General features: G+C 41.3%; 2 protein-coding genes across 2 annotated transcripts in view; one reads left to right on the forward strand and one right to left on the reverse strand.

Moving 5' to 3' along the window:
• Nucleotides 1-1,438: 1,438 nt before the first annotated feature.
• On the reverse strand, nt 1,439-14,145 carry SLC25A32 (solute carrier family 25 member 32). The gene is made up of 7 exons (XM_063131012.1): nt 13,877-14,145; nt 10,650-10,800; nt 8,626-8,711; nt 6,261-6,421; nt 3,729-3,842; nt 3,337-3,482; nt 1,439-1,988 (listed from the first exon to the last, which is right to left on the reverse strand). Exons 1-7 carry the CDS (start codon nt 14,103-14,105, stop codon nt 1,856-1,858), a joined length of 1,020 nt encoding a protein of 339 aa, XP_062987082.1. The 5' UTR covers nt 14,106-14,145; the 3' UTR covers nt 1,439-1,855.
• Nucleotides 14,146-14,416: 271 nt separating this feature from the next.
• The window catches only part of DCAF13 (DDB1 and CUL4 associated factor 13), a 31,861-nt gene continuing 23,293 nt past the window's right edge, over nt 14,417-22,984 (forward strand). The window contains exons 1-5 of the mRNA XM_063131013.1: nt 14,417-14,573; nt 18,106-18,305; nt 19,246-19,353; nt 20,399-20,488; nt 21,853-22,008. Coding sequence (XP_062987083.1) covers nt 14,504-14,573; nt 18,106-18,305; nt 19,246-19,353; nt 20,399-20,488; nt 21,853-22,008 — 624 coding nt within the window. The 5' untranslated portion in view covers nt 14,417-14,503. The remainder of the gene's footprint in view (nt 14,574-18,105; nt 18,306-19,245; nt 19,354-20,398; nt 20,489-21,852; nt 22,009-22,984) is intronic.

A 22,984-nucleotide genomic window follows, 5' to 3' on the forward strand; every position in this document is an offset into this window, starting at 1 on the left:
TGCTTTCTACAAAAATACTACTTGAGTCTTCAGGAGGTTGGCAGGCACGGGTGCGCTAATAAACACTCAGAGCTTGTCATCCACGACATCAGTGAATGTGACAATCCTACACGCTCATTCTTTTACGCATACAAAACTGCGAGATCTGCTGTAATGGATAGGAATGATTATTCACATAGAAGGGCTGCCTGTGCATACTGGAACATACATGGAACTCTTGATCCAGGTACAAAATGCTGGAAGGCCAAGCTGAATCGGTACTACTGCTGCATCTCACAGTAGTCCAGCCGTGTGTCCCCAGATGTTGCTAGACTACAAACTGAAACCCAAACACATGTACCAACACTTCTCCCCACACCTGCCACAACTCAGTGGGCAGGGATGGGGAGGTTTAAACTTGCTTACTGAGATCAGGAGATGGGATTGAGGTTAGAGGCACCCTCATCCTGATCACTCCTTTCCTTGTTGCTGTTAGCAGATATGTTCCCTATCCCCCAGTTGATGAGCTGGGCAGTAGGGAGAAGAGCGTGGGGCTTGCCCACGTGTATCAACTTTTGTCATGTTAGTTGGGATGATGGGAGTTGTAGTCCAACAGCATCTAGTGACACAATTTTGGGAAAGGCTGCACCAGTCAATGGTACAAATAGGAAGCATCTGAAAGAGGCAGCTTGAACCTCAAAACTCAAGCAGAATGTACAAATGAAACATTGTGTGTATTTACCCATGTTTTTCATCTTCATACAAGGTTCCAGAGTGACATAAATCTTTCATTAATATATATAACTTTTAAGCTTGCAATCCAGAGCACACTTTCTTGGGAGTGTCATGCAAAAATCAAGATTCATGCCAAATCCAGGCTTTTAGCAGCTCGACGGCAAGATATCCTATGTGGGTCCCCTTAAAATGTGATCAGAATCTGCTCTTCCAGCAGCTGCTCATGCTCCTTCTCATTGCCCAGAGAGGAAGAGTGGGCTGGGGCAAGGAGGAAGAGCAGCAGCAAGCATGCTGGCAAAATGCCTGGAGGATAGCAGTGAACAGAACGATAATTAAGAGCAGGTTGGAGTGATGACAACAGTGGCAACTGCTGTACATCAGCACCAATCCATCACCATGCCAATTGCTCATGCTGGGCCTTCGAAGGACCAGGCTTTCTGCATACGTAACTCTAAACATCACATTTCAAAACGCTATATACAACTAAAATTAAGTTCTATATATTCAGATTTAAAACATAATGTTGACATCAGTGAGGAGACACAATACAGCTTTGTTTTAAAGGTAACATGGAACTTTAGCCCCATTTTGCAATACACTGAACAACATGGTGGACATGCTTTTCCAGGGCCATGCTGTGCCCAAAAGCCTCTCCATTAAATTTCCATTCACACTGATCTTTACTAATTATGGAATGAAAGGATTTAGAAAGCTGAAGTCATCGTAGATAAACAAATATACAATTTATTGGATATATACCTAGATAAACACCCATATGCAATGTATTTGAACCAATTTGCTTGTATCCTTATTCCATTTAACATTTTGACCCCATACGCTCCTGTCACTGTGCAGTTCAGAGTCCACTGCCTTTCATATTACAGGGCTAGATAGAACAATTCACTTCAAAACAAAATAAAAGATGAGTTGTTGCTGGGCCGCATCTATTCACTCAGTCATAAGGTTCAGATGCAATACTATTCCAGGCAATGACTGCATATTGAAATATAGAAGAGATGTATCTAGCATAACAAAAGGTGTTAATAGTCTCCAGCTTTTTCTGCAAATACCAGACAGTTGTGCGATATTTCTGATACGCTACAGAATGAAGAATCATAATGTCCGAAGGGAATCTCAATGTTTAGACGCCATTCTTAAATCCAAGTAATAGCTGGGATACTTTTTCATATACGACAAATGTAATGCAGCATGCAGGAGTGACTCTGATCACATTAGGTATGATTCCTTTGTAAAATCCATGAACTCCTTCTTTCCTATAGAGAAGCAGAAAATATTTACTTAAAGCTTCCAAGTGTATCTGATACAAAAAAATAATGTAGCACATTAATATTAAATTAGGCTCTATGGATTTTATTGGATTACTGCTATCCTGATTATCAGTGGCAGAAAAATTGGGTTTAAATGTAAACAAATACAGTGGCGGCCAAAATTGTGGGCACTTTTTGAAATTTTCAAGTTTTGCAACTTTGCATGCTTATAGAAAATGTTCTGTTTCACAAAATTCAGATGTTTATATATCAATTGAAAGAGAATTTAATGCTAAATTCAATACAAAAAACAGAATGCAAATATCTGCAGTACAAAAAAAGTTATGCTTACTTTAGTCTAAAAACAAACACAGGTGTGATTGAGTGAAGAAGCGGATTGTAATTTTAAACCCTATTGGCCAGTCACAGTCCTTGTTCTGGGGACCAATCACATGGCAGTAGCTGCGGTACATCATGTTTTAAGTTGGGGAAAGTCAGTTTTGCTATTTGTTCTGTAACTGAAGTGCAATTGGAGACTGTGTGAATATTTGAAGTATTTCTCAAATTAAAAGTGTATGTACGTACATCATAAATAGAACAATGGCACCAAAGAAAAGAGTTGATTGGACACCCAGGAAAAGAAGCAGGATTGTTGTATTACGTGAATCAGGTCTTTCAATTGATATATAAACATTTGAATTTCGTGAAACAGAACATTTTCTATAAGCATGCAAAGTTGCAAAACATGAAAATTTCAAAAAGTGTCCACAATTTTGGCCACCAATGTAATTATCAGCATATTTTGCTTGAAATTCAAGGTACAATCCCATTTCTAAAAAATATTAAATTGAAATATGAAATCTCAATATCTAGACAAATACCTAATTCAGGAAAGCAGTGAAAAAGATTATGCAGAAATCCAACTGAAAGGTTATTTGCACAGCTAAACGTTATGATGATCTGGCCTCTCTAAATCCCAATAGAGAAGCTACCTATGAGTTGCCCTACTAATTTTATTGAGATCACACCATGCTAAACCTGTCACTAATATGCAGTTACCAATACCATTATTGCCTTTACAGTAAAATCCTATGTTTACTCAGAGGTAAGTCCTGCTTTGTTCAATTATGCTTAGTCCAGTCCCTGATAAGTGTGCGTAGGACTGAAGCCTCCAATAAAATAAACAAGTATGAATGGCTTTGTTTTGGACTGCTCTTAAATCATTATAAAGTATTCATATTGAGGCAGTAACATACAAGGAGGAACGGTTTAAGGTTTTTAAAAATATTGGAACACATTAATTAATGTTAGTGAAGGAAGAGCTTTCACACCATATTTAGACACCCAGGCCTACCTCCATGTCCTACGGATGACATCGACTACACCAGCGTATCTGTTGTGCTGGTCTTGGAGACGTGCCCTCACAACCTGATAGGGGTATGTTGCTGAAACTGCAAATATTTTCGAGAATGCTGCCATCGTGATATATTCTAAAGTGTTCTAAAAATGAAATGGTACCAATATTAGCTTCCAAGTACTGTACTAAATAACCACATTTCACACTTAATTCATATTTTACTTTCCCTCCCTGCCACTACAATATACAAGTGTCACTAATATGAACTATATATTTGGGGAGTTCAAACCAATTTATGAGATAATAAGAGCAATATCAATTCTCAAATATACAAGTGAAGTAGAATACTTTATTTAAGTCAGATGCTTCCATTGTCCAGAGTATCTTACCAATTTTAAATCTGATTGTCTATTTCGATGTCTATTATATTTTGATTTCAACTCTTCGTAAGCCATGAACTGAAGTGCTCCATGTGACGTTCCAAACAGACCAGGCACAAATCCCTAAACAGACAGTTTTCCAGACAGTTTAAAGTGGGAAATATGAAAACTGAGATGACTACCACACAAAGTAACTTACAGTTATACATTTAAAATACTGTAGTGTCAAAACCTGGAGACAGGCCAAAAAGGCCAAACTTATGTTTAATACAAGGGAAAAATAAACAGCACTCTGCCAGGCAGCTTGGTCTCCATATATAAACATTATGGCCAAATATGTTTTAAACATTACCCTATGCAAGTCATTTTCTATATTATACATTTTATCTGTTTTTATATTGTGATGTTTGTATGCCTTGTGTGTTTATATGTATTCAGGTAACTGGGTATATAATAAATGTTTTGTTTTTTGCTATTTAGAAACTTTAGCTTAAAATAAACAGTATTATGAAACTTCTGTAAATGTTTCTTGGTATTAATGTGATAACTCTTAAAACGTTACACCATACGCCAAGTATCCTGGGTCCTTTCTACACCTAAGGATTATCCCAGGAAAATGGAGTGACTGTCCCTGCCTGTTCCTGGAATCCCCTGTGTGTCATTTGGACGTACATGGATGATCCCATGATGATCCTGGGGGAAAAGGCAGGTGTAGAAATGGCCTCAGTGGGCCTGTTCACATGTAATGACAAACCATTGGTTTAAAAACTACTGGGTTGTCGTGCACAACCAAGACAAGTGAGTATACTGTCTGCAGTGCAGCCGCTAATTCCATGTTTGCCCCACAACCCATTATCATCTCCTTTGTACATTGTGGACTGACATCTGAACCTGGACTATTGGGTTATTTAGAGTCTAAACAACCAGTGGTTAACCCAAGAACAAACCATGGGTTAACCACTGATTGTTTAGCCCCTAAATAATCCATCACTCTGGATTCCAATGCCATGCTCCACAATCTAGGAAGGAGCCAATCATGGATTCTGCACTAAAAGTCGAGGTGACAGGCACATGCAGGCAACATGGCAGCTTGTCCCCATTCATGGACAACAACCCATCAGTTTAAAATCCGATGGGTTGTTGATATGTGCGGAGCAGGTGAAGGGAAAAGAGCTGAAATAGCCACATGCATAATAAATAAATGACAACTGCACAACAGTTTCCAACTTCTAAAGCTACACTGAAAAGGTTAGAATTAATGTTTTTCAAACATCAATACCCATAATATAAAAGAAGGATTTTTTTTATCATAAATTCCTAGTTCGATGATGCCAGTGGAGCAATCTTCTATGGTCAAGAAGAAACTTATCCTGGCCAGAATGGAGAGACCACTGACTTCATTACTTTTATACTGTTAGTTTTACTCTCCCCTGTGCCTGTTTGGTGCATTCTCTTCCCTTTCTTATTGTTTTATTATGATTTTATTAGAATGTAAGCCTATGCGGCAGGGTTTTGCTATTTTATTGTTTTACTCTGTACAGCACCATGTACACTGATGGTGCTACATAAATAAATAAATAAAGGTAGGACTCTCAGATCTCCCAGGTCAGAAGCCCCCTCAATATCTTCCCAATTTCAAGAACTAAAAAACTGCTTTGCATTCAGACTACTCACAAGTATGTCCTTTCCTCCCCATTTCTTGCAGTTCTTCAGTCTTTTCTTGTTACAGAAGTGTATCACATAAGAACTGTTGGTGCACAGTTTAAAATGCAACATTCCAAAAGGAGGGCATCTGCTCAAGTTAGGTTTAGTTAAGGAGAGCTGGAAGCACCTCATGGTGAAAACAGATGTTTTATGTAGAATTCTGGTTAGGAGGTTTCCCCAAGTAAGAGGCTGTCCCCTTAAAATCACCATTAAAAATTCTCATGTGTACCAATTACTAAGGGAATGTCCCTATAGATGAGGTTGCAATACAATATTTTAATACAATATATTTGTTCCCATTCCTTTTTTGTGGCATGCATTTTTTAAACATTTTTTACAGTGTAGAATGTGTGTGTGACTGACAGCAGAAGCAGATAGAGATCTGGGCCGGATCTACACTACTGCTTTAAAGCGCTATAAAACTGTTATAAAGCGCTTTAAAGCAATAGTGTAGATCCAGCCCAGATCACATACATCCCATTCACTGTCCTGGGAATACTATTGCTGATTTATCAGTCTCCGAATTATGGTCTTTGACAGCAAGAAGCAGAAATCGTATTTGCTACTGGACAAAATTATAATTTGACTCGGATATGCTGGCCCAAAATGGTATTCCTGAGTCAGTTGAGAAATGATTCTTCACAATGGTTTCCAAAGTATGGCTCTGTGACAAGAGAACAGGAAAGTCTGAAACGGCTGATGGGAATAGGAAGAAGATGAAGCCTATTGGCAAATCTATTGTATTGAAACTCATGCAATAACCATTCAGTGTACACAGTGTCAAAATACAGTTTTACCCATACTAAACACCAGTATTCTGACTTTCAATTAGCTTACCTTATATAAGCCACGTATACCTTCATACTTGTATATTTTTATAAGGGCATCAAACATCCCTCTGTACTGCCTCGTTGACGAGTCAATGCCAGCTTCATATTGTAACACAAGCCGAGTCTTGGTTACCCAGATAGGGTTTGTTATACACAGGGTCATTGCTCCTATGATCAGATGGAAATTTGACAATTCTATCAATGCCAGAACTTTATTATACAAACAGCAACAGCACAAACACCCACCCGCCACCCACCCACACATAATTTGAAAAATTCTAATTTCAGTGAAATTTTACTTCAGTGCTTAACATTCCAGGCTAATTTTACCTTTTTTTTTGCACCTATCAAATGCTGCAAACACAAAGTAAATTCTGCTAAAGAAAATGGAAGAACTAGGTAGAATACGGTGTACTTGCACAGAGGGCGTCCTGCCAAATGCCTCCTTTGGATTCCCTGGGTTAGATTCAGGATCTGCTTCCCACTCACAGAAGTGCCTCTGCCCAGTCTTCAGAAACTTCCCCTCCTCCCCTGCACCACAGCTCAGCCCATTCAAGCAGGGTCCCTTGACCCTCTATGTAGCATTTTTAGAGGGCTGGAGGGGCAGCCATGCGGACACCTGGATCCAACCTCCTATATATTTCTAACATCAAGCTTGCGGTCAGTACCAGTGGTCATATCAGAAGGGTGTAATTCACCACGTGCTTCCCTCCTCCCACTTTTGTACATGACTTCTCTCTCCTGTTTAGAAGTCGATTGCCAAGAGGCATGAATCTACTTCTCATAAAGCACAACCCAGAGATGGGAAACTTCTGGCCCATGGACCGTCCTTGAACTCCAGGGGGCTGCTATTATCTCCAATACAACTGGCAGCACGAGCAGAGCTCAGGGGAATCCCTATTGCTATCTCTGATCATAGAAGGGAGAGAACAGCAGGGATGCAGGCAACAAGGGACTTGACCACTGCTGAGATAAGTAGCTGCTATTCCCAGTGCCAGCCAAGCCTATTTACATACCATGCGCCCCTCCGGGGGGTGGGGGAGGAGGAATGCATGCTTTTCAAAGACGGACTCAGCTGGTGCTGGAAGGCACAGCTATTCTATTCAGCATCAGTCGAGTCTCTTTGCACCCTACTCCAATAGGGATGCACAGGTGACAAATATGGGGACTCAGCTGACCTTGGCAGGTGCGGCTATTCTTCCCAATGCCAAACAAGTTTTCACATGCCTCCCTCATCAGAACAATGTGAACCATGCAAAGTTGAGCACCCAGCTGACATTGATGCCGTCAGTCTGCCCAAATTGCTTTCTCCGTGCTGAGAGAGGCACAAATCTCTGTGCTTCTCCCAGCATGAAGAAAGGCAAAATGGGTGAGGTGGTGACATCAGTGGACATTTATTTATTTACAATATTTATATGCTGCTCCCAGTTCAAAATTTCAGAGTGGTTTACAAGATAAAATAAAATAAAAACAGAACAAAGCACCTTAAAATAGATTTTTAAAGGAAGCAAAATGAAAAGTGAACCATGGCTGGTCATTAAGGAAAGGCTTCTTGAAACAATGACATTTTCAGGAGGCGCTGAAAGGAATACAAAATTGGTGCCTGCCTGACCTCCAGAGGCAGGGAATTCCATAGGAGGGGGGCTACCACACTGAAGGCTCTTCCCCTGATGGACACCAATCAGAGGATGGGTCTATGTGGAACCACCAGGTACATGCCCTTGGATGATCTCAGTGACCAGGCAGGTTGACACGGCCACACCCACTGTCATCTGGCCTGTGGAGGGCCCAGTGAGGCACAATTCAGCCCCCCCCCACCTAAAACATGTTCCCCACCCCTGCTATAGCCCCTGATGCACATGGAATTAGAGCACAGTTCTTTGGATTCCAGCCTAGAAAAGGAATGTGTTGCAATACTTCCAACAGGATGTTCTAAATAGTTTAGATCAACAATTTTATCTGACAATGAACAAATAATGCAAGTGTTTCAAATTGCAGAAAACATACTTGCTAAGCAGTACTGAACACACCAATACTTACTTCTGTGTAAGCATGCACCGAATTACAATGTAAGTTTCAGAATATAATTTTGGGACCCTTTCTATTGAGATTAGATGGTATGGGCAAGAATTTCTATCTATATCAGCAATATGGTACTGCTCAAAGGAAGTGATTTCATTGTGAGTTCAGATGTTCAGTAAGCTGAGTGTTTGATCAAAAAGGCCTACCACTTAGTTTTAGATGAACATTTTTAGATTTTCTGAACTAAACTTATTTGGAACTGGAAGCAGCAACAACGTGATCAACAAAGGCAAATTATAACATATGGACTTGCTAGAAGTATACATTAATTCTGCTTGTATTTTCCTTACCAGCCTCAGCAGCTGAAACAAGGTGTTCAGTTGCTCCAAGGCTTTCCAGCTTATCCTCGGTCTTGTAGGCTTTAATGGCATTATAGCTGAAGAATGAAATGTTGAGATAAGGTTAACAAATCAAGATAATTAGATGTTTTATAAATGTGAAATACAATTATACATGCATATAAAATATATTGGTCAAAGAGCTCATCCAGATGTTCCCAAGTTCTTGTGAGCAACTAGAAGGATCCCCCCACCCGGCTGCCTTTTTTTCTTCGAACAACAAACCCTGTGCCATATCACAAACTGTTTTTAAAACTTCCCTGCATTTCTAAGGCAATTAGGAACGTTAGCTGGGGATAATAGGAGTTCGAGTTCAACACATCTGGTGGGCACCGGGTTAGAGAAGGCTGTTATATGGTATGGGTGGGGAGTAAAGGCCAAAGCCCTATGCATAAATGGAACTAAAGAGCGTTGTTATTTGGATTCTGATCCTAATATTTATATACATAAATTAACATTACATTTAACTTTTATATTTTACATACTTTGTTTGTTATTCAGTTGCTGCCTACGTGGAAAGCAGTTTGCACAACTGATCTTTCTCTCCCCCTCCTGCCCCTTGCAGCCCCTCACCGCAACCCCTCTCCAGACGGTTTTATTAAGAGCAGGTCTAAGTCATAAAGGCCTGCAATGCAAGGGTAGAATCATTCAAAATCAGGCAGAGGGATTTTGCGCCAGTGGGAGCTCAGAAGATCCTTCTGCCTGATTTCTGGCTATTCCCCCTCCCATTGCAGCTCTGTACAATATAGCCCCAAATTCTTGGAGGGTCCCCCTAACCCTCTGGAGAGAGGAGGCTGGTATGAGAAAGATCAGCTGTCTTTCATTTGTACAGCAAACGTATATAACCCTTAACAAATATATTAAGTTTTTAAGGATTAGGCTGTTTTCCATAGATTAATTGTTTATAACCCTTGTATATTGCTACAAGTCAGGGAAGAAAATAACAAAATGGTCAAAGGAGAAAATAAAATGTGTCAGTAAGCAATTACACTGTTTAAATATTAATTTTTACAGCACTTCATATTAAGTTCACTTTAAGGTAGTAGTTAGTTGGCACTAAGGGACTGCTCATTTTGTTACTGGAGCTGTAATAGCCTGAAAAAAGTGCTGATAAGAAAGCATCAAATATCAATGTGGCCTATGTACTTTATTACACTGAGCTTTTATATATTTCAATAACCTCATGACCTCTTAAGTGTTGACTATAATAAGCTTTGGTTACTGGCTGGTGAAAACAGTAATCCAAAGCAAGGTCTGGAGAGCAACGGAAGTCAGACAAGTAAAAGCTGTTGACAATTAGTTGATTAGCTCAGTGCAATCTTCAGGCTTGACCTTGTGCTTGGTGAAGTTAATGGCAGATGCTCAGCTTCCCTCACCATTAACTTTAAGGGATAAGACACTTAGGAAAGAGCTGTTCACTACTTTATTTCATTCAATAACAGTTAAATTAGGAAGCACACTGGCATTGCCTGCACCAGGTCAAAGTCTCCCAAGTGAACTGCAGCCTCTAGGACAGGGTCCTTTCAAGATGAGCCTTGAGATTTCAAAATACTTTATGCACTGAACTGAGAGTCCTAAGAAGAATGACTTAATATGGCTAGTGAGTCCACATTCAATGAAGAAACCATAACCTGAAATGTGCTTGAAGGAGATACCCTGTCCCTACAACTTCTTTTACTTCTGATCAGCCTAGGAAAATATTCTGTACCCAGTCATAATCACTAAAAGATGACCACAGCATGAATAAATTCACTTGCTTGAATCTCATGAAATACTTTAAAGTTTTTGCTACATTATCAGAGGCCATAGTAATTATTAATAGTGTTGATAATAGTGATGTGTTTATATTTAACTAGTACTTTCCAAGTGACAAGCTTTGCTATCACCTGCATGACATATAAACATTTGAATAAAAAAGAAATATGTTTACAAAGGGTGACATTTTGAAAAGGACACTGGGAAGTATTTAAACTTACAAGTAAAAGTAGAGGCCCCAAGAGGCACCTGCCCCCCACACATTTGGAGTCACGCCTTGGTACAGACCACGTAATCCTTCTTGCTTCCAGACAGTGGTCAAACAGTGCAGGATGCCATTGTATTTTGGTCTCAGCTTCAAGCCATCATTCACTATACAAAACAATTGGAGTTTAGTCTGAAGAAAGCACAATATAAATTGGGTCAGTGGGGAACTTAAATATATATAAAAATATCCACTGCCAGTAGATATTTCCAGGTGAGAACTTACATAGTTATGTATACTATACTTGTCGTGAAAATGTGATGAAATAGCTAGACAAAGACTCATTTATAAGTAACAAAGAAAACTGAGAGACCACTTGGAGATATTCTTGGAAGTAACCTATTGGTCTACTAGATTGTATCATATGCTACAAGGAAGTATTTGCATAAAGGGTAAATGTAAAAACAAACTAGCATAATGCTCACCAAAAAGTGGGAGTAATTGTGTTGGTTGTTACACAACTCTGAATGTCCACATTTATTTTTCATCCTTTGTTTTCAGGCTACACAGTCTTTTTCCCTTTCCCTAGTGTGAAGTGTGTCAGTGGCTAGGCATGCAAATGGGTATGAGAGGTGGATGGAGATTGCTGTGGTAATTACTGTGTCACAAAAGACACAGATGGTTTCCAGAAGTACTGGGATGCAGTGATAATCCCCAATACAGTTCCTCCAAGTGCTGTTTGTGTTCTCTCTGCTTTGTACCTCTTTCTCTATGCACAGAGAAATGTAGAAGTAGACAGAAGTGATAACAACAGAGGTTCCACTTCCACCGCAAGCTGAATTGGGAACTTCCACAGACTAAATTTTGTCCGGTGGGGAGGAGGTTCCCCATTGCTGCTGTACTGAATTGTAAATAAACACGTTTTAGTGATCAGATTTTTCCATTGTTTAAGAAATATCTAAAGAAATCAGTGGATAATTTGATTTAAATCATGGTTTTTTCTCAGTGGTTTGAATCACCTTGCTTTAAACCAATCCAACCTGTCCAAAAGTGCACATTCCTCCTCCATTCCCTCCAACATTTTTTGGCACCTCTCCCACTCACATCAACAAAGTGATTCATGAGGAAAGGACAAACTTGCAGATGTGTAGTGCATTGTTATATAAGATGCAAAAAGAACTAAACTAGTTCATGATAGAGAACTCAAGAAGACCGCTGAGTGGAAAAGCACATGTTTTGCATGTAGAAAATTCAAAGCCTCCCTGAACAACAAAAAAAGGTGATCTCAAAAAGCAGGGCTGGAAAACCCCATTGCCTGACATCTTTGAGAGGTACTTCCAATCAAAGTAGATGTACTGGACTAAGTGGACCAGTGGTTTAACTCAGTATATGGCAACTTCATATGTTCAAAACTAATAGAGCAATCCCAAGGGGGTGGGGAGAGTTACATGGCAGATGATCTGCCATATCCAAAGCTTCGCTGGTATGCTGCAAACAAGACAGATTATGGGAACAGTGACTTTCTCACCAGCAGTAATTTCCTTTAATGTTTTTTTCCTCTCCCATTGAAACCACAGGACTCTGTTGTTTAAGGCTAGGGTGTGGCTTCTGCAATTTATATCCACGGCTATGTAAATTCACAATCCTAGCAAATTTCATTTCCTATCATGCAGTAACTCTTGCATCATGACATAGCATGACATAGTTGGATCCCCCCCCCACAGGGCTAACTGCCATCTTCACCCTGTGGGGAAGAAGATGCGAGGGAGACTGGAGCAGGCAGGCACCATCGGAGCCTGCTTCAGTTGGACACCCCCCCCCCCACAGGGCTAACATCTTCAACTTGTGGGGAAGAAGGAGCTGTTGGTTTGCCCTTCCATTGGGAGATGAGAGGACGGAGCAGGGCCTTCCCACCAGCCTAAGCTTAATTTCTTTTTATTTTCTCCCTCTTCCCTCCATACACTTTTCCTTGTGTGTCATGTCTTTTTTTAGAATGTAAGCCTGAGGGTAGGGACTGTCTTCTTTATTGATACATTGTAAGCCGCTCCGAGAGCCTTTTGGCTGAGGTGCGGGATAAAAATACTCTAAATAAATAAATAAATAGCAAATTCCACATCAAGCTGCTCTACCTGACGGGATCTACCCACCTAACCTTGGAAAAGTCAGGCTTACCAAAAGCATGTTGAGTAAAAGGTTGTCCAGTGCATGCTGGTTATCTGAATCAACTCTTACAGTCTGAGGGTATGTAGTCAAAGTGAAACTGAAGTTGGTTTCTGTTTCTTTTTTCAGCATAGAGCTACCTGGTTGACGTTTGCATAAGACCACACTCCAAAATAAGCTTTGAGTGGCCACAAATCATAAACCTATCATCATCACAAGACTATGGCCTATAAGACACTTTCCCATAATCTCTACCCCAACGTTTCATTTACACAAAAGTCACACCCAACTACTGGGTTACCGACGCTTAAGTCAAGTGAAATCAATGCACTCAAGAGAACATAACTACATAAGAATACATGAACAACAATGCTGGATCAGACCAAGGATCCATCTAATCAATTACTCTGTTCACACAGTAGCCAAGCAGCTGATGACCAAGAACCCTAAGCAGGACACAGTGCAACTGCACCATCCCACCCATGTTCCCCCAGCAACTGGCATGCATAGGTTTACTTACTCTGATACTGAGGCCTTAGCTAGACCTAAGGTTTATCCCAGGATCGTCCCGGGGTCATCCCTGTTCATGTAAATGACACACAGGATATCCCGGGAGCAGGCAGGAACGACCCCAGGCTGATACTCTACATAAACTCAGGCTGCTATAACCTGACTCGGAGCATAATTACTCTACACTAGCGTAGTTTAGGCCCAGGTTTAAACCTTCACTCTGCTATGACAGGTGCTGTGTGACCTTGAGCCATCACTACCCTCTTAGCTTAACCTACCTCACAGGGTTGCTGTGAGAATAACGGGGTGGGCGGGGGGGGGGGAGAAGACACACTATATACACCGCGTTGAACTCCTTGGAAGTATAACTGTATGAAATATAACTGTATGAAATTTTTTTTTTTTTAAAAAGCAACGTTGTGAAGTAACACCCACACCCCCAACCTGGGAGAGGCCAATGGAAACATGTGCGAGACCGGGCGAATCGGAAGTGGCGGAGCGGGGCGCCACCGTTGGGCCGGCGGATAACACCGTCGCGAGGGAGGACAGGTGTAGGTGTGTGTGTCGCCTCACCTGCGAAGCGGATCTTCACCAGGTCGAGCGGGTGCAGCACCAGCGTGGAGATGACGCCGCCGCTCAGCCCAGCCACCAGGTTCTCGTAGTGCACATGCCTGAACAAGGTCCGCGCTGGTGGGGCCGAAGGAGTACTCGGAGGAGGAGGAGGAGGAGCAGCAGTAGCAGCAGACCCCGCCAGGGTACATGCCGGCCTCTGGGCGCCCGGAACAGCGGTAGCAGGGTTCATGGGGAAGAGAACGGGCGAGAGAAACCCACGAGGATTGACCTCCGGCGCACACCGTAGCCGGTCATGTGGTAGGACGGAACTAAATCACCCTTTGACTGCCAAACCGCTGCTCTCCTCCCATAGGCAGCACCGGCTAGTCGCTCTTCCAATCACATCGCGCCATTTGCAGCCGTGCCTCCGGGAGGGCGGCTTTAATAATGCAATGCGTCCACGTGATCGTGAGGCGGCCGGATTCTCTTTCTCCGCCCCTTTCTTCGAATGTTGTCGTACGCCGAAGTACAAATTGGCCGCAGGTCTTCTGACCCGGAAGTTATGCCTGAGGTTCGCAGTCTGTCCTCTCCATGTGGTTCTGGCGGAGAACGTTGCTGACTGAGTGAACGGGGCTTCATTTGCTCAGGATGAAGGTGAAGGTGCTGAGTCGGAACCCGGATGACTATGTGCGCGAGACCAAGCTGGACCTTCAACGGGGTGAGCGCGAAAAAGGGCGGCCCGTTAGGTCCGCCTTCCCCAACCTGCTGCCCTCCAGGTGTGTTGGACTACAGCTCCCATGATCCCTAGCCAGCAGCAGGTTGGGGAAGGCTGTATTCAATAAAAGAGGGAAAATGGGGGCACTGGGGTGTTACTTGGAAAGAGGGACGCTTTTTAGGGAATGACGAGCGGATATCAGCAAAGCTTCTCAGTCCAAAGTAGCCGAATACAGTACTTGGAATACTTCCTGTACACAGTTCTGTCCAAGACACCTCAAAAAGAGTATTGTAAGCTTGCAAAGGGCTGGAGCAACTCCCCGGCGAGAAAAGGTTACACCTTCTACGATTGTTTAGCTTGGAAAAAAAGGCGAGTAATGGGAGACATGATGGAGGTGTACAAAACTACACATAGTGTGTAGAAAGTGAATAGGAAGACACTTTTCTCCCTCTCTCATAATACAAGAAACTGGGATCATCCCATGAAGCTGAATGGTGGGAGATTCAGGAGAGATAAAAGGAAGTGCTTCTTCACACAGCATCTTGTTTAATTGTGAAATTTGCTGCCACAAGATGTAGTGATGACCACCAATTTGGATGGCTTTAAAAGGGGGTTGGATGCGTTCGTGGCAGATAAAGCTTTCAGTGGCTACTAGTCCTGATGGTGGCTATATGCTACCACCAGTACCAGAGGTAGTATGCATATGTACACTAGTTGCTGGGATCATAAGTGGGTGATTACTGCTGTACTCCTTCCCCCACTCCTTCTTAAAATCTTTTTATTTGCAACACAACAGAAACAACAGCAGGCAAAAAGGGGAATTAATGTCATGAAACATATCAATACGTCTCCATATGGGGAAAGGAAAAGGAAAAAAACACAAGGGGGAGGATTAACATTTCAATTTCAAAAATGTATTTGTGTGGACAGAATGTTGGACTAGATGCCTCTTCGGTCTGATCTAACATCACTCTTCTCATGTTCATATGTTGTTCTTGTATCACCACATTGGCCTCAAAAAGTGAAGATACCGCTTGAGTCATGACCTATGTCATTTCTGCATTCAGTTAGGGCCAAAAGAGAAATACATTGTCAACAGTGTCTTACAGTTCCTGTGCTTGTGTTTTGCCCCTTTCAGCTGTTTCTGCTTTTCTGTGTCTTGTCATCTCCCTGCACATAGAAAATAAGAGTAAAAAGATTTTTAGGATTCTAGAACTATGCTAAGAATTTCCACAAGGGGAGTAGCCATGTTAGTCTGTAACAGCGAAAACTGCAGCCTTGTGGAAGACCAACCAGTTTATTCTGGCATAAGCTTTTATGGACTATAGTCCACTTCATTAGATGCATGGAGTATTATGGAGAGTTTCAGGTGTGCGTACAGTACGTATGATGGGTGGAAGGGGGGAAATTGTAAACAGTGGGGTCAGAAGAAAATTAAATGCATGAAGTGACATCCACATTATTAACAGTCATTCATGGTGCAGTCATTGCTGCTAAAAAAGCATTCTCGCACTTGGTAAGCCAGTTAAGAGATCTAGATCCTTATATGTCTTCCTTCCCTTCTCTTTCTCAAGTGTGCCATACCTGGGACCTTTCCCATTCAGACTGAGAGAGATTTCTACTGGATGAGTGAGCAGTTGTGCTTAGTTGTTCTAGGCTGAGAGCTGCACTGATCTGTGACCACTCTCCAGCCTTTCCTGATCTGACATTTTGTACTTCAACTTCAATCAGCCCTGGTTAGCATGGACAATGGTTGGGTATGCTGGGAGTTGTAGTTCAAAAATATCTGGAAAGCACCAGGTTGGGCAAGGCTGGCTCTATTATCCATTTTTCATATGTAAATCCTGTTCCAATAACCATAATATAGAATAGCAGAGTTGGAAGGGGCCTACAAGGCCATCGAGTCTCTCCCAATATAAGTTGGGAGAGAGTATAAATAGGGAAGTTGAATGCTGATTAAAATTTGGTAAGAAAATCTATATATCACTGCGGTTTTTCCTCTTCTCTATACTGTGGTTCATACTACTTTGCAATCAGAGTGCCAATGGGTTCTAGGTACTTGTCATTTCTGCCAACTACCTTCGTTGTGAGGATTGTAGCTGGTGGCTAATTCAGTGCAGTTCCTATGAGATGAAAGACCTTTTGCATGTTAATGCCAGACAAACCCAGGCTTACTATCAAATGTATACTCAATAGGTATATGCAACAAATCATGGCTTCCCGACATGCATATGTATGATACATGTGTGCACAATTGCATGTTTGTTGCAGTTTAAATGTGCAGAGAATCATATAATAAGCTCTTAGATGCCTATTATATGTGGCAAATTGTCTACAGTTTAGTGTCTTCTTATGGGTTTTGAATGATAGTTTTGAATGTTTTAATTATATGTATTGTGGTATTTGCATTTGTGTTGCAAATACAAATTTGCAACTGGAGGGAGGGGTGGGTAACAAATAAATAAATATATTATTATTATTATTATTATTATTATTACAGTGATCAGTGACGGTAAGAAAATGCTTTTCTTTTCTTTATGAGAAAACGGACATCTTCACCAAAGTCTTTCCTAAACCACCATAGCCTCATTGTTGTTACTGTTTCAGGCTTGCTTCTTTGTTTTGCTTTCAGTTATTTTAACCTGCTTAGAGTTTATTGTTGTATGACAATCTTAATAATAAATCAAAGGTGTTGTGTGCTCAGTTGCTTTTGATGGGGAATGGGGCAGCCGGCTCTCCTCCCTCAGACCTCCCTCTGGCTTCCCTGTTCTTTTCCCCCCACCCACCCCATTCGCATCTACAGATTAAAAAAATAAAAAACAGAGGGGGGAGCAACGGGGCAGCCCGGGGTGTGTGCCATTGGCTGTGGCACACCTACGCTTAAAAAAAGTGGAGTTTAGGAGTTTTGCCCCTGGATGGATGGCTTCGGGATGGTGGCTGCGTCATGTAGATGACCTGCCGCTACTGAACCTATAGCAGTTGTTAGTAGCATTATCAGCATATAACTTTTCACAGTACAAAAGGACAAGTCCTTCTCCCAAGGAGCTTACAGTCTGAAATTCGACACCAAGGAAACAACAGAGGAAGGGTAGAGATGTGGAGGCAGCGGAAAAAAGGGAAAGAATATGATTGTTTCAGTGACACGTGCCTAGGTTGGGTTACAGGTTTAGCTGCAGAGTTTCATGGAAAAGATGGGTTTTGAGGAGGTATTTTAAGTAAATAAAAGAGTTGATATCACAGAGATGTTCTGGGAGGCAGAACCAATCATATGGGTTTGCAATGGGCAAAGGTATTCCTCAGTTAAGAAAATATTAAGGACAGCTTTCAACATATTTTAAAATAACAATATAGACCTCAAGTTATATCTAATTTTCAAACTTCAAGCTAGTAAGGCTGACCTTGGCTGTGAATATCATTTTGTTTTCCAGAATATTGATGGCTTACTTGCAAAATGCATAAAAAGCAAAACAGAGCTTTATGGCTATTGTTCCCCTTTCCAGTTTATATCACGTTTCTTTGATTGTTTGTCTTATAGTTCCACGAAATTATGATCCTGCATTACATCCATTTGAACTGCCACGGGAATACACACGGGCTCTAAATGCAACAAAGTTAGACCGTGTATTTGCAAAGCCTTTTGTAGCATCCTTAGATGGTCACAGGGATGGCATTAACTGCATGGCTAAGCATCCACACAGCTTGTCTACAGTTTTGTCTGGAGCATGTGATGGAGAGGTAAGTGTAACTTTAAGAATATTGAAGTTTTTAAAAATTTGTCTAAAACCACTACAAAGTTTTTTTTTTTACTGCAGTTGTTACTTTATGTTCAGATATGCAAGAAAGGGTTCATTGGATGTTGGTCAGGTGTGTGCCTATAGCTGTGAGCAAGGGTGCGTTCTTAGTTTTAGTGTTTGGCTAATAGAACAAGAGCAATGTAAATGGGAACAGGTGGTCTTGGCTTAAGGCTGCCACAGCTATTACTCCTGCTTCTCTGTGCATGCTTTCCTTCCTTCCTGAGATATGTATTTAGGGAGAATGGTGGGCATAGAAGGTGACTAGGGCTGCAATTCCTTTACACAGTACTTGGAAGTAAGTTCTATTGAACTCCAGTGAGATTTATCCTCTGAGTAGGCATATGTAGTATTGCACAGTAACTGTGGACTACAAATGATTAGTTGTGCCTTGGATCTTTTCTCATTCTGGCTGGTGAAAACTGTCTCAAAGCTTCTCTTTGGAAGGTCAGCCAGCTTCAACCCAAGCGCTCGGAGTTGCAACTGTTCCAAAGAAGAAATTGTAAAATCAACTCTAGCCACTAAATTTACAGCCTTCCTCAACCTGGGGCGCTCCAGATGTGTTGGACTGCATCTCCCAGAATGCCCCAGCTGGCTGGGGCATTCTGGGAGTTGTAGTCCAACACATCTGGAGCGCCCCAGGTTGAAGAAGGCTGCACTAAAACCTACTTCAGTTTTAAGTACTTGGTCCCCATCGGGTTCCCACAATGGAGCAGCTTTCTGCGTTTTGCTAGATGTAGCAGCAACAAGCCATAAAAACTGAAAGGCATATTTATATAAAGTTGGTTATCTCGAGATTTCAAAAGTGTGTCAACTGTTTCATTACAAAAAAAAAAAAACCTCACCTAGCTACTTATGAGCACGTTGCTGTTTGTTTTTAACAGGTTAGAATTTGGAACTTGATGAAGCGTGAATGCATCCGTACTTTGCAAGCACATGAGGGCTTTGTGAGAGGCATGTGTGCCCGGTTTTGTGGTACCTCTTTTTTCACTGTAAGTATAATAGAATTAAGGAGAGATGTTGGAATACTTGCTTCCCTTGGGTTTTTTATCACTTTTTTCCATGCTGCATTTTGTTTTCTTAATAGATTAGAGTCGTTTTATTTTAGCACTCTCACTTATTACTTCAGCTTATTTGTTGTCCTATTAGTATTAAGTGATGCATGTTGGGGTAAAAAATCCCAGCTTCACATATACGCTGATAGGATCTGAGCTAGCAGTGAATGACCAAGAAAGAGATCTCGGGGTTGTTGTGAACAGCTAGATGAAAATGACAACCCAGTGTGCAGCTGCTTCCCCGAAAAAGGCAAATTCCAAATTAAGCATAATTAGGAAAGGACTAAAAAATAAAATATGCTTTTAATACTTCCCTTATACAAATCTATTGTGTGACAACACTTGGAATACTATGTACAGTTCTGGACACTGCACCTAATGTGTGTGTGTGAGTGTGTATATTGTGAAGTTGAAAAAAGCGCAGAAAAGGGCAACTAGGCCTGCACCAACATAGTTGTATTTTCAGTGCCACGTTAAGACCTATCTCTTTTCTTGGGCATTTGGCAGCTTATGATGAGTTTTTAAGCAGTCCAGGATCTGTCCTATAGTTATGGTTGACTTCAAAGTTGTTTTTAGTTGTATGTGTTTCACATAAATGGTTTTTAAACTTTGTATACTGCATTTTAATGTTTTTAATCTTTGTAAACCGCCCAGAGAGCTTCAGCTAAGGAATAATAATAATAATAATAATAGATACTAAAATGATCAGGAGGCTGAAGCAACTCCCCAATGAGATCATTGTTGCAACATCTGGAACTGTTTAGTTTAGATAACAGATGAGTATGAGGGAAACATAGAGATGTACAAAACTATGTATGGTGTGAGAATGTGGATATGGAGACATTATTCTCTCTTTCTCATAATACTAGTACATAGGGTCTTCCTATAGAGCTGAATGGTGGGAGATTAAGGGAAGATAAAACAAAGTGCTACTTAACTCAATCTTGTAATTTTGTTGCTATGAAAATTATTTTTTCATTAGGTTGGTGATGATAAAACGGTGAAGCATTGGAAAATGGAAGGGCCAGCTTATGGGGAAGCAGAAGAACCAATAAATACAATTCTTGGAAAGGTATTACTTTATTTATTGACTTGCTTTCCTTTCCTTTGTACGTTCAAAAATTCAGATGCAGGCATTGTTTGACTTGATTATGATTGTTTGATAATTGATCTTGGATCTGGGATGTCATAGGTGTAGTCGAAAGGGTATCACTGAATGTTTTCATCAGGCAGTATTCACATGACCTAGTGGCCCTACTATACTGCTACAATTCTGATTTGTGATCGTTGTCTTGCCTAGTGATATAGGGCAGGATACAAATGTTTTAAATAAATAAATAAAATATCTCTTGTGTATTTGTTTCCTGCTGTTGTAATTTGTGTGAATAATTATTTCTCTCTTGTGCACTCTTGCTCTCTTGAAGTGCAGTAAATTGACATCAACATTTCAATATTATAACTTTCTGGAAATTGGATTAAAAGAATAGCTGCTATTTAGTTTCAAAAACTAGCATTTCAGCTTGTTTCCTATTGTTTTTGAAACCGCTGGTTTCCCATTGCACTAGCAGTGTGTCTTGATAGTGCATGGCCAGTGTTGGACACTGCCCAATATTTTTGATGGCCCCAGTATCAGATTCTCTCACTTATGTTATTATGATAACACTTTCAACAAAACTACAGTAAGTAAAAATATATATATATGAGAGAAGTATCTGCAAAATAAGTTAACATATGTTCAAGTTTAACCCAGTTGAATAAACATCATTTTCTGAAATCGGTAAGGTCAATGGAGGTTGCAGAAGTGAGTTCCACTCACCTTTTCTGTTCCAGAAACTAGAGTTTTGGCTCATTTCCAAATGCAAGCTTTCTGTTGCACTTGCAGTGGTTCCAGTGGGCGTAAGGCTCAACAGCAGTGTTGGAGGCTGCTCGTGGTGATGATTTTTAGGTACTCATAGTGCTGTATACAGCACGATAGCTGCAATTTTAAAATTCATGTTCATGTATTTGGCATATTTATTCTGTGCATACTAATCAAAGTTCTTCACAATAAATATGAAATACTGTAAAATAGATAATTGGGATGTTAAGAGTACCTCATGGGATGGGATTTGCTTATCTAAGCAGCTTTTGTCCCTTGGCGGAAAGTGCACGAGTTACTGGGGGAGGCATGATTGTTTACAGGCCTCCCCTGTCCTCAGATGTTCCAGCTGTCACTCTGATTCTCTGCTGAATCTCTGGGCCACTGTGGGTTTCAGGAGGAATAGCTCCTGCCCAACAATAGCTGCTGAAGCCGCCAGATGTTAGCCCCTCACATGGCAGGGCCTCTTCACCCAGACTGTTGCTGATGTCTCTCATGGCTCCTGGCCTCAAAACTAACAGAAAAGCATCTCAATATGAAATCAACAATTGCTTCTGTTTTAAATTTGCATTTTAAAGACCGTGTACACTGGAATTGATCACCATTGGAAGGAACCTGTTTTTGCTACTTGTGGTCATCAAGTTGATATCTGGGATGAACAGAGAACCAGTCCTTTATGCTCTTTGACGTGGGGAGTTGATAGCATAAGCAGTGTTAAATTCAATCCAATCGAGGTAATAATTTGTTTATATATTTCACTATAGCTACTGTCTGTAAATATTTTAGTACCGGCACCATGGTAGCCATCATAGGAAATGCAGGCATAGGTGCAGATCCTGCCAGAGGACTTGGAGGCCAACTTGAATAGCTAAAAGAATGGTGAAGGGAGATCAGAAGGCATTCAATTATGGCTAAGGACAGCCTATGGAAAGCAAGGCATGGCCTGGTAGGAAAGATTTTGGTAGGGGAGAGATGGCTTGATGAATAGCAGGGGAGCGCGTGGGGTGGGAAGGAGGAGAGGACATGTTTACAGCAACGAAGGCAGCATGAGCCCTATTCTGGTGCTCTGAACCTAAATAGAGCAGGCATGTGAGGTGAGGGAGCACTCCAGCCCGGCCCCTCTCCATCGTTGCATTTGCTGCCCTCTGCTCATAGAGGCCACCATCTGAAGAAGAAAAAGAAGAGAGCCTCCTGTCTCTGTGGAGACTCCCAGGTGAGCACGAACCCTGGTTCTCCAGCATTTTTGCTCGTGTGTGGGGAACCTCCATGGATTCAGCAGATGGATTCATTCCTCCTCTTCAGATGGTCGCCTCCCACGAGTAAAGGGCGACAAATACAATGAATGGAGGGAGGCAGGGCTGGCGCTTCACCTCTTCTCACATGCTTGTTCTGTTCAGGTTCAGAACACCTGAATAGGGCTGTGATGAAAGGCGGAACTTGGAGGAAAAAAGCACAGGAGCCTGTTGGCAGATTAATGTAAACAAAATGAAAAGGGAGAAAAAATCCCCTGAGATGAAAAAGTAGAGATTTTTTTTAAAAAAACACACACATTAAATACTAGATTTTCAGAATGCTTCTTTCCTTTGGTGAGATGTATTTTGATGGGAACATTAACCCTGAAAAGAGCAGTATATGTGCCTGAGGGTTGCACCCGGTGTGTACATTGAGGAGTTTAAGAGTTTCCCTGTCATTACTTCTACCCACACTCAA

This window comes from Elgaria multicarinata, chromosome 7, assembly GCF_023053635.1.
Source record: "Elgaria multicarinata webbii isolate HBS135686 ecotype San Diego chromosome 7, rElgMul1.1.pri, whole genome shotgun sequence".
NCBI classification, from domain to species: Eukaryota; Metazoa; Chordata; class Lepidosauria; order Squamata; family Anguidae; genus Elgaria; species Elgaria multicarinata.

Bases quoted from the DNA above. Each gene is read 5' to 3' on its own strand.
- SLC25A32 (XM_063131012.1), bottom strand. From the start codon at position 14,105: ATGAACCCTGCTACCGCTGTTCCGGGCGCCCAGAGGCCGGCATGTACC. The intron at 10,801-13,876 runs GTGAGGCGACAC...TGTTTTGTATAG, and splicing joins GGTGAAGATCCGCTTCGCAG to TGAATGATGGCTTGAAGCTG. The intron at 3,483-3,728 runs GTAAGATACTCT...TTTCATTTTTAG, and splicing joins GACAATCAGATTTAAAATTG to AACACTTTAGAATATATCAC.